This window comes from Protomyctophum parallelum (genome assembly GCF_964188405.1).
Source record: "Protomyctophum parallelum genome assembly, chromosome: 20".
Lineage (NCBI taxonomy): Eukaryota > Metazoa > Chordata > Actinopteri > Myctophiformes > Myctophidae > Protomyctophum > Protomyctophum parallelum.
Window position 1 is genome coordinate 13,562,702 of NC_139718.1, and position 12,001 is coordinate 13,574,702.

At 38.8% G+C, this 12,001-nt stretch overlaps 1 protein-coding gene across 2 annotated transcripts; it reads right to left on the bottom strand.

Annotated features, from left to right (window-relative positions):
* Positions 1–1,103: 1,103 nt before the first annotated feature.
* On the bottom strand, positions 1,104–11,003 carry LOC310878060 (uncharacterized protein). 2 transcript variants are annotated; one of them, XM_083792142.1, is made up of 9 exons: positions 10,833–11,003; positions 8,798–8,947; positions 7,227–7,365; positions 6,830–6,918; positions 6,063–6,126; positions 4,293–4,381; positions 4,005–4,117; positions 3,729–3,885; positions 1,104–2,000 (listed from the first exon to the last, which is right to left on the bottom strand). In XM_083792142.1, exons 1-9 carry the CDS (start codon positions 10,876–10,878, stop codon positions 1,846–1,848), a joined length of 1,002 nt encoding a protein of 333 aa, XP_083648268.1. In that variant the 5' UTR covers positions 10,879–11,003; the 3' UTR covers positions 1,104–1,845. The 2 variants fall into 2 exon arrangements, with proteins under 2 accessions (XP_083648268.1, XP_083648267.1); XM_083792141.1 differs by having other exon boundaries at positions 1,104–2,003.
* Positions 11,004–12,001: the final 998 nt, after the last annotated feature.

A 12,001-nucleotide genomic window follows, 5' to 3' on the forward strand; every position in this document is an offset into this window, starting at 1 on the left:
CTTTTCATGTGATAATATATTTGTCACCCACTTTAACTGAGAAGCCGTCTGCCTTGCTGAGATTACTATTTGATCCAAATAGAATGGATTCAGTGTAAGGATAGTTTGTTATCAGCAAACCAGTTGCAGATTCTAACGAGTTCAGAGCGGAGGGCCTTTTCAACCTGCAGTTTGTTCCTGTAAATGGTTTACATTACATTTATATAGGGCCTTTATCCAAGGCGCTTTACAGAGATTGTGCATTCACAGTCACACACACACAGAGCACCGAAGTCCTGACGTAACTCGCTCATCCCTTCGATTCCCCTGGTTCGCGGAAGTAATTTCTCTATGGAGAATAACATGGGGTGATCTTAAAATTTCATATAAGCGTTGTGGTCCAAAAATAAACAAGCTGTCTCGGCGTTGTCAGGGAGGTGTCTCTGTCAGTCACTCATATATGATACAGTCTGCTTCTAGCGAAAATTTAACTAATTCAGTAGCAGACAGTAACATTAGCGTTTTCTCTGTCAGTTGATTCTTAATATCCATATGAGTAAAGCGGCCGGGGTGACATGTTTCAAACACAGTTTTTATGAGGCGATCTAAAATCCCCCTATGGGGATTATAATGCAAATAAAAAGTACACAAACCTGTGCATTTGCGCCCTCTACCGATATTGACGTCAGACTTCGGTCACTCTAGCCCTGAGCCCTTGTCTGAGACCAGCAGTGCAGAGTCATCCACAAACAGGAGCAAGTTGCAGTGTTGCGTTCACCTCCATGGTCCACCATCCGTTTTCATCCAGCTCACTGATGTGCTATCAAAACCAATTGCTTTTAGCTTATTAATCAGTATGGAGTGGTGTACGATGTCAAAAGCCTTTTGGAGGTCCAGCGTGACCATGCCGCAGTATTTACCAGCATCCACCTCGTGTTTGATGTGGCAGCCGTTTCGACTCGAAATGGGTGCAGCGGTCACTCAAATAGAGGAGGCATGTGTCAGTGGAGTGGGATGTTCTGAAGCCAGTTACTGTAATTAGACAAATATGCTGAGGTCCACTCCACACTAATGGAAATATATGAATGAAATGAGCAAATAAACAGGATTAAATTAATGATTGGTCCAGGTTGAGCTTTTTTTTATTTGTTCTTTCTTTAAAACATACAAATACCATATTTTTAAATAACATAGATCAAACACATTGGACAAAAGTATCAATTAAACTATAGATAGAAAACAAGTAGTACCATAATCAAATGCATAAAAAAGCCTAAGGCCTGATTTATACTTTGTCGTTCAACGGAGTATAAGTTACGCATGAGGCACCGACCACAATTTAAGACTTTGACCAAAGGAACTACTCTATAAGCATAACAAAAGCACTGACCAATCTGCCAAGATATGAGTGCAAAGTAAATCAATGACATACATTAGTACAAAGTGCTTTTCATAAGATACCACCAGGATCACATTGACGTTTCAAGAATCCAGTATCTCGCTTAATCCATTAACCCAGTTTGTGGGTGGAATGTTTTTTTTTCTCTTTCTTTTTTTCTTTTTTTTCATTTTTTCTTTTTTCATTTTCAAGACGGAACAGCTTAAACAGTGTCAGTCAACAACAAAACCACAGGAACATGCAACTAATATTTTCAAATGTAGCTCATAAAATGCCTAGTGGTTTGTCAACATACGGTACTTAAGAAACATTTACTAAAACATGACTGTCTACATTTTGTCTTAACAGTCCTGTCCACAGTTGAGGCACAAGTATAAACATCTCTTATTCTCGATCAAATGATAGCACGTACGTGCGTACTGCGTAGGTCCAATAATAAAAAATCTTTGAACAGTTTTTAGCTATCTTCACCAGCCAGCATAAACAGGTTCTGCATCACAGGGTATTCCATAGTATCGACCTTGGGGTCGCTCTTTGCGTAATAGTGGAGCTCGCACCATAGAAAGTTCTCTGTCAGTATCTCTCTTTCGACGTAGCCCAAAAAGAATGGCAAATAGAATGGCTACTGGAAAAGAGAGAAAAGAATAAGTCATACATGATGGTGTAAATATGATGGTGTAAATATCTGACCTTCAATTGAAATACACATCATTGTTGTTTTGTACAACTCAAGATTTTTGAGGGGCGCTAGCCCCTCCTATATTCAGCTATTGGAGTAGATTTTCATCTTACACAAACATTAAATTCTGATTGACAATGAATTTACGTCATATGTGGACGAGCAAATCGGCTAATTTTGTCCTTCAAAGATTAAATTCCCATTGACAATGAATTGAGAATTTACATCATGATGTACAATGATTAGCCCTCAATTCACACGGGTGTGATTTCTTTTAAAGAATAATATTGACAGTATAGGCATCACTAGACATTGACAACACAGTCTTACACAATTCTAATTTGATTAGATGTTTCACATTTTGCACAGTATGTGTCTCAGAATCTTTAGATATTTCATAATAATAGTCCCCACCACTCCTGGGTATTTTGTCTGTCACAGTCACTGTACATTTGTCCTATGCATTTACCCTTTCAGGGGGCAAACCAAGGACCTTCTGTTTCCCAGACGGCCTCATAGTACCCATTCAGCTATGGCCCGATTGGTCTGATTTAGAGTATAATAAACTAGTACCACTAAGGTCACATTCCCACCTAATACTTCGGTAGACTTGATGCGAATGAGTGGAGAAGTTGGTATTCTTGCATATTTAATTTGCTGCGGTTTGCCTTCACACTGTCATCCGCAGCAATTGGAAACGCAGCAGGGGGGACCTTTTTCAATGTGTTCCATTCATAAACTAGCCTACACAGTGAAATCTATGGTGATAAAATTATACTCATAACGTGCATGTGTCATAACCCCCCCGAAGAAAACCCCACGTTTTTGCTCGGAGTAGAATGCGGTTCTTTGATACGCATTAGGATTCGAATGAGCCTTCACACCTGCCAAACAAGTGCACTTTCTGACAATGCGCAGCAGGATTAGTTTTAATCGCAGCAAAGCTTTCTGAAGCACTTCAGTGAACAGAAGTGGTTATTGTGTTTGCATGGCCAAAAGGGTGATAACTACATCCACATCTAATGTGTGACATTAAACATTAGCAAAAGCAGGCTTAACATAACTTCATCTTAAGGGAGATTTGACCCATTTCTACACATCTAACATGAGATGTAATAACTGCTCTAAAGAAAATAATTCAAAGTACATGGATGGGGATATTTGCAATTTCAAGCTAACCATCTTTTAGATGGGAACCCAAACAAGCATACTTCAAGCAGCAAGTCCTTTAATGAAAGCTCGTGATAGCCTACTATATTAATTAAATTAGTGTGAGGGCTTTACATTCTGAAATACAGGAACATTATAGTTAAGTGTGCAGGCCATAGCTTAGTGGGTAGAGAGTCTGATAATCAGCTCACCGGTTTGCCCCCTGGCCCACCCAGTATACATGTTGAAGTGTCCCTGAGCAAGATGCTTAACATCGCCCCCAGATGCTCATGACCATCTGAGCAGCCATCATCTGAATGAAGCTGAATCAAAATCCCCCCCACAGGATGGGAAGTAAATAATAAATAAAAGGAATTGTGACTTGAATTTTACACCAAGTACTGGAATATCCAATCCTTCAAATCCTCTATTATTGTAACAGATTACTATTCTGTTAAGCTATAACAAGATTTACTTAATTGAAGTACAATTTGTACAATTATTCCAGCCCTAAATACTTACCGCCTCCGCCAATGACCAGAAGAGCAATTGTGACAGGGGCTAATTCACAAGTCTCCCCTGATTTACGGAAGAAGGTCTCCATGCAATACCCTGGCGCTGTGCTGCCTTGTGGACAGAAGGCATCATTGGGGCACTGGATGGGATTCACATCTGGACTCTAATGAGCATAGAATCCATCAAACAACTTGTACAGGAAATAACATTCAGATACATGGGTTTATTAACGACAAGACAACATTGTGATCCATTATGTTCACTACAGGAAATAGCACTCACAGGGCAGTAGTGATTCTCAGGGCAAACGTCACAGTTTTCCTGGCCCCAGCGGACCTGGAAGAAGCCACTGTTGCAGATTTGACACATATTCTGGTGGGGAGCCTTGTGCATGCCTGTACAAAACCAAATTAAAGTATCAAGTGCCACTGCTATTCCATTAGTGTGGACCTACCCTTAAAGTATAGTAGTAAAGTGTAAGATACTGCATAATTATAAAATCACATAATGCCTTAAATTGAAAGCCTACCTTCATACGTTTGTTTATGTTTAGGTGAACGTGTCAGTTACCTGGCCTACAAGGTGTGCACTCTTTAGCAGCAACCTGTAGAGACTCTGTACCCACAGGACATGTCGGACACTGGGCACAACTCGTGGAACTGTTAACAAGAGAGACACTTTGTATTATGAGTGGAAACAAATAGTTCTACTGCTTATTTCATAGCTGCCACAACCCATATCAATTGACAGAAGAATATCTTCTGATTAAAATCAAATCGGAGGCTGTTGGTTGGTTTTGTTGTAGTCTCAAAGTGAAGATAGAAAAACTAACCATAATTTGTAATGATAAAATAAATATTGCATTAATGCAGTATGCCATTTATTAGGATACATTTTGCCGTCTTATGAGCGAGGAGTCCGAGGACCAATTATATGAAGATAATTTTGAAGATGAATTCAGTGCTCTTTTAATAAAAGAACAATGTTGGATTAATTAGGTGCACAAACCTTATGTGAGTACCAGAGGCGTATCAAATGATGAAATTCATGAATGCCATTCGTTCATAAATTGGAGAAGTGAATCATTTTCATAATTGAACACCATGAATACCATGAGTGAATTGTAGTGTGCAACAGTGTCGCTTTACTCACTTACAAAAAAGAAAAACTGATCTACAAGCTAACAACGTGATGCAACATTTTCTTTTTGGCAAGTGACACCCTTGTGTGATGAGTATTAAGTAGTAGTATTGCTCAGTGTAAATTAAATATGTTTTGGGGGAATAGATCACTAAAGTAAAGCATAGGATATAATACTGTAGATATTGTTGTAAACAATACACAGTTTCTGAGGTAAAACAAAAAAGAGAGAGTCGAGGTAGAATAAGCAGCAGGCTACTTCATTGATCCTGATTGATTTAACCATCCTAACTATTCTATCCACTGTACCGCATTGGAAAAGGACATGTTATACAGGCTTCATGTTCATCAGATGGAAAGACTATGACTATTGTATTTCTATGCCCATGGCGATCTATTATTACTAGAGGTTCGGGCCACTACGCAATGCTAACACCTATGTCGTTGTCACACCGCCAATCCGACTGATATGCCCGTGAGATCTCTGTATCTTTCAGTCAAATAAATGTTTGAGGTGCGCTAGCCCCTCGTATGCCCAGCTTTCTGGGTTTGTGTGAACACAAACATTGGCTTGTGATTGGCTGTCACCCCATAGCGATGATTTGATTGGCTGAGCAAAGTAAAGTACATATTGAAGAGAAAAAGTGATTGTCAAAAGTGATTGGCCGGAATGACTTTTGTGATGATTTGATTGGTTGAGCACGGAATGTGATGTAGTAGTCATGAACCTATATGAATTAGATATATGAAGGGTTTGATGCTATTCATGCAAAAATATTTGCAGACTCACTTTCAAATAATTTATTCATCGCAGTGTGTAAAGACCTTCAGGAGGAAATACATTTGTTGTGAGGCCCATTCAGTATGATGGACACCGTTTAACCAGTTAAATGCTTTGACTTAAAGCAGTTGATAAACACCTCATGCATTAATCAAAGCAGTGAGTGAGCAGTGGCTCAAGATAATGTGTAACCCTAACCGTGAGTGAGTGAGTGAGCGAGTGAGTGAGTGCGTGCGTGCGTGCGAGGGGGAGAGAGAGGGAGCCATGAGATGGAACCATGTGATGTCTGATGTTAAATTACCTTTAGACAAGGGACTGGGAAAAGACAAAGATGGTTATCAAAGTTCCCACACTGATTTCTGGATACCAGTACATAAAACACAGCACACCACACAGGGTGGCATTCCAGGGCAACTTACTTGCAAAATGTTCCCTGTGGACACGGATGACACAATGTGGAATTCTGTTGGGAGGAGAAGGAACCTGAAAATAATATAGGCAGTTTAATTCAGCACTTTTGAGCTGTTAGCCTGGAAAAAAGTAGACTACAGAAACGATTTAAGAGAGAACTGATGAAAACAGGTTTACTGTATTGCTTAAACAATACCTATAATTTATTGTAACGACGTGCCCAAAGTAGGGTCATCAGGTTGAAAGGGGTTAAAAATCAGGACATATCAGCTGCATAAATTGAAGATACAGATGTGGTAAAAATCAAAATAATGGCCAAGATGATATATTGGTTTTATATTAATACATTTATATTAATAATAATTTATATTTTGTCATGGTGGCTTTTGTTATTTAGAACAAAAGTATGAAACATGACTTAAGGTGACTACTGAATGCAACTTCAATTATCATAATCAATCACTAATCACAGTAATTATTCAATAATTATCTTTTTCATTGACCATAAATATGACTAATAAAGTCAATAATTGATTTCACCAGCTAGCCATCAGAGGTTAAAAAGGCAACATGAAGGTATTTGTAACTTAAAGGCAACATTTCAAAGGATTGATAACCTTTACAAAGAGTACAGACACAGTGTGTGTAGGCCTACGTACATGTCATGTAGTGTTCTTGCCATAGCCTATGAGTACGGATATAAACAAACATCTACAGATATTGAATAAATATCTATGATAAGTGTTTTTGCCACTGTACTGCTGAATACACGTACCAGGAGAACAACTCATGCAGGTGTCTGCACCAGTGTTGTTGCTGAAGGACCCAGGAGAACATGACTTACACAGCGGGCTTCCAGTGACACTAAGTGTAATCATGGAAAAATAGACAGCAAGTCAAAATCATTAGGAGGCAAAGAGAAATCTTTGATGTTCTGCACGTTTAACAACTTAAGCCATTATACATACCACAAATAGTTAAAATAGCAGATTAGCAGCACGTTATTGTCAAAGATCTACAAGCTCACAACACATCTGCGTTGTGTGAGTTTGTAAATCTGCCTATACTGCCATGCTCAAAATAGGGGTGCCAGCTGGTTAACTATGAGGGCACACAGCAAATTACTGAGTGTTCATTGGAATTTTATTAAAATTAATAGATTGGGCGCTTACTCTGTGTAGAAGCCATTGTTGCAGGGCAGGCATTGTTGCTGTCCAGACAGAGACTGATAGAAGCCTCTGGAACATGCAAGACAGGCTCCAGGAAATAGACATAACCCAGGGTCAGGACAACAGGAGCACAGCAACGTGTCTGAGGGAGGACCAGAAGAACACGTTTGGTGTTTTGGGTTTTGACTGGACAAGTAGCTGATAACAAAATCATCAGCTAGATAGTAGGCCAACACCATATATTACTAGGCAATAACTGTGGCTACTTTGCGTTCCAATGATGGGGTCAAAGCATTCTTTGGGTCAAAAATAGATGTCATGTGGAGTAACAATAACTGCATTACATTGCTGCCAACATCCTATAATAGTGCGCCAACACACAATCATTAACCATTTAAACCCTATATACTTTGTTGACTGGAGACCCCCAGGAGTCTATTAGGCCCCTTACTTTTGCCCCTCTACACCAAATGTCTTCACCGTAATTAGTTAATCTACAAGCTCACGACGCATCGATCGCTAGATCAGAACGAGCAGGAGTTTGTTTTGTGAAACATAGTTCCGCTGCAAGGAGCTCTAAAGTGAATTATACTTTCACACAATGGCACTTTAGTCCTGATGCTGGGCTATTAACAAAAATATATTTAAACTGAAGTCTGAACCAATAACTGATTTATAACTGAATAGTTGAGAAGCAAGGTTTTTCTTTTTAAGTTCTAATACATTTTTCATAATCTACTAAATTGATTACCGGTAGTCTAATTAATTAAACTTGTATTTCATTGTACAGTAGTGACGTACAAAATGGTGTGAAAACAGCCGATCTCAGCGCATCGATGTGTTATGAGCTTATGAGCTGCTATTTTCACTATATACGTTTTTGTTTATTCGATATTGTTTATTAAATGTAATCGAGGCAAACGTTTTAAATAGCCCTATTAAGCCCTATTTTATACTTGACGATGTCATGTGGTGTAAATAGACATATTACAAGCTGATCTACATGCTCACTGTGAACAAGATGATTAGCTATTTTTGCTATTATTTGGATATGTTTTCCTATAATGACCAAATGCCCAAAATAGGGCCACTGGGAGGAGACCCTGGGGCAGACCAAGGCGCAGTTGGAGGAAACACATCGACTCACTGGCCTTGGAACGTCTCGGGATCCCCCAGGACGAAGTCACTAATGTTGCTCTCGAGCGAGGTTAATTAAATAAGGTTAGGAAGCGAAGACCGTATGGTGGACTCCATATTGCTCCCTGGAAGGAAAGAAACATGCGCAATTGAGAACAAGGAAGATGAACTCGGAAGTGCTGGCTGCATATAGCCCATTGCGCATGTTTCTTTCCTTCCAGGGAGCAACATGGAGTCCACCGTACGGTCTTCGCTTCCTAACCTTCTTTAATTAACCTTGTCTGGAGAGGGAAGTCTGAAGCACTCTGGTGGAGCTGTTGCCCCCGCGACCCGACTACAGATAAGCGGTTGAAGATGGATGGATGCCCAAAATAGAGCCACGAGCCACTAGGTTTAATGGTGTTAAGCATTAACAACATGGGTTTGTCTAGACTCACCGTTGTCATAGTAGGATCCAGGGGCACAGGGCTCGCAGGTGGACGTGTTGAGTGCGGAGCAGCCTGGGGACGTGGGAATTGCGGTCACAAACTCACTGACTGTAGTGTCTGTCACAGCAGGAGCGAGTGTGGTCTGGCTTACTACTATACCTGAAAGAGAATAACATGTTTTTTCAACACTAACTGCATGGGGAAGGGAGGAGAAGTGAAATACAAGGAAAGCCTTGTCATATGTAGGGTGAGGGTCCAAGTTACTTAATGTCACATGAAGTTCCAATGCAGCCAGAGCAACAGTGCAGGCATTGAGATTCTTGTTCTTAGAACGTCCTCAACAGTTAATTATTTTAAACTTTTCAAAATAGGGACGTCAGGTTGAAAGTGGTTAAAATCGGCTGCATAATTTACTGATACAGATGTAATACAAATGGGTCAAATATATATTATTGTCCAGAGCAATATATATCAACGATAACAATAAAATTCGAAATCTGTATATAAATACGTTTTAAGTAAAACAATTATATATATATATATATATATATATATATATATTATTATTTTTTAATCAGCCGCAAGCAAGTAGTAGGGGAGAAGTGCAGTGAGACCAATTACAACCGCCCTTAGTTATAGATTGGACAAAAGTAACATTTTATTCACACACACACACTTATGACTAAATTAGGAAACACATGGTTTCATAAATTACCTCCAAGATAAAAAAATATTTATAAATAAGACTATTTGGAAAAGGGAAATGTGTTATTTGTTTGATAAATTACTTGAGTAAATTATTTGTGTAAAGAAAAAAGAATACATTTTTTTTAGAATTGTCACTCAGATCCTTGACTTGGATTATCAAAGTCTTCTTCTCTAACCTGGGGCATGTTGATCTACAGGAATAGTTTGTTTTCCTCCATATTAGATGGCATACTCATGATTTCAATTGACAGATGACATCCTCAAATAAGTGTTGATCTCATTTCATTTCACCTTGCTTAAGGACAAAACAGTGAATAGGCCACTGCTCATCTGCCAGTAGGTTTTTTTTTTAATTCTACATAGCAAGCTTTCGGTCATAGACCTTCTTCAGGCATCTGAAAAAGGCTGCCTTATTATTATTGTTCACCTTGCCATGGACAACATAGTGAAAAGCGTCTCATTTGACCCCACTTGACTTTTTGCTCAGATTACATTTATATGATCTTTTCCTAGCCAGAGGTGGATGTTCTCTGTTCTGCAGTTCCTTATTGCTAGCCAGATATAAGCACAAAAAACTAAATTATAAAGGGCGAGAAAACTTCCTCGTTCCGCCACATCTCATGATTATGACTGTGACATACCGCTATTGAATCACCCATCTCGTATTTGATCTATGAATTTCTTTATTTATTAAAGTGTGATCTGGAGAAATAATTTGCAGACACATCAGGAAAACAAAGACCATATTGTAATAGTAATCACATTAGCCCTGAGCTTAACTGCTTTGCCGAATAAGAGACACCCTCTTCAAGAAATGCAACAAGTCATATGATTTCCCTGGTTCTGTCTCCAAATGCGGTGAGCTGCAACCTTTCTCCCTCAAAACGATTTAGACAATGGTTAAACTGTCAGAAGAACTTTATTTTATGGAACCAAATGGAGATCCCAAACCATCCCACACACTCATATCGTAAATTAAGCTTGTCAAGTTGTCACTTGACTTCTCCAAAACAGACTACTGTAGCCTACATGACAAAACATACAATCAAATATACAAACTCAATATTGTGGGAGAAAACAGCACTTTTTCGCAGACCTACAATTTGACATCCTTTGACATCAAATTGATGATCTGCATTCGTGTTAACTTTAATCCAACTTAAATTCATACAATAACAATCCGAAGGTTTATATTTTATACCGTTATAGTAAGCCTACAGCACGACGAAAATAAGATTTTGTTTGTGCCATTAAATAAAATATTTTTTAATCACCTATAAGGAGCTACATGTCTAAAACAGGGACGCGAGAGTCAATGTGGTTAAATGAGACCTACCTAGCAAACAAGCGGCTATCGCAGGCAAAAATCCCCAACACTCCATGCTCCAGCTGTTATAAGTGCTATCACCAAACTTGTGTAAAGAATTTCATCCCTGACAAGTGGTCAAGTTGCCCTTCATTCACAGAAGCCGTCCAGTGTGAATCATTGCTTGCTTCTTGTCCAGTCTTCTTCTCATCAATGTCATATGACAAAAATACACATCATGTGATTTTACTTAGCACTGACTGAGAGCAGAATTAATTTGACTACATAGCACAGCCAGTAGGGGGCACTGGTGTTCCTTATATTCGTCAGTTAAAGTTGGTTGACAAATATATTTAACTCTTGACATTAACTGCCAAGTGAAACCGTCCTCCTAAAAGTTACTTTTTAGGGAATGGATAAATAATCTGTGTTATTGTTAATTTGTTAGTCACTCACAAGCTCTTGTTAATTATTTTCATTGGTTAAACATTCATAAAACCCAAAGAAAGTTGAGTGAATTAAATACACAATTAAAATATAAAAATCACACCCGTGTGAAGTGAGTGGCGCTCTTATCATCATACATCATCACTTTTAGCTCAGACACTATGACGTAAAATTATCAATTTAATTAATTGTCAATGGGAATTTAATGTTTGTGTAGGACAAATATCACACCCGAAGTTATCATCTCATGCATCATCTCATAATGGCCAATCAGAATGCATGTTGCCACAAATTTACGTCATATTTAGCGGACATTTTACCTAATTTCTCCTTTCATTGTTCATGGCAAATATGAGACGTGTAGGGAGAAGATGATGTAAATGTTCCCTTCATTGTAAATGGCATTAAATGTTTGTGTTGCGGACATTTATGTCATATTTAGCGTCGATGGCATATACGGTATGAGACATGTGGGGACAAGAACAAGATGACGTAAATTTCCCTTCAATGGCATTTAATGTTTGTATTGCAGACATTTTGTCATGGGGACAAAAGCTGTAGCCTATATAGGAGGGGCTATATCGCCCCTCAGAAATAGACACTAAGCCGATTTGCTCAGACACAATGATGTAAAATTCTCCATTCATTGTCAATGGGAATTTAATGTTTGTGTAGGAAAGAAATCCACACTAATAGCTGTATCAAACTAATACAAAATCACACCCGTGTGAAGTGAGGGGCGCTCTTGTCAA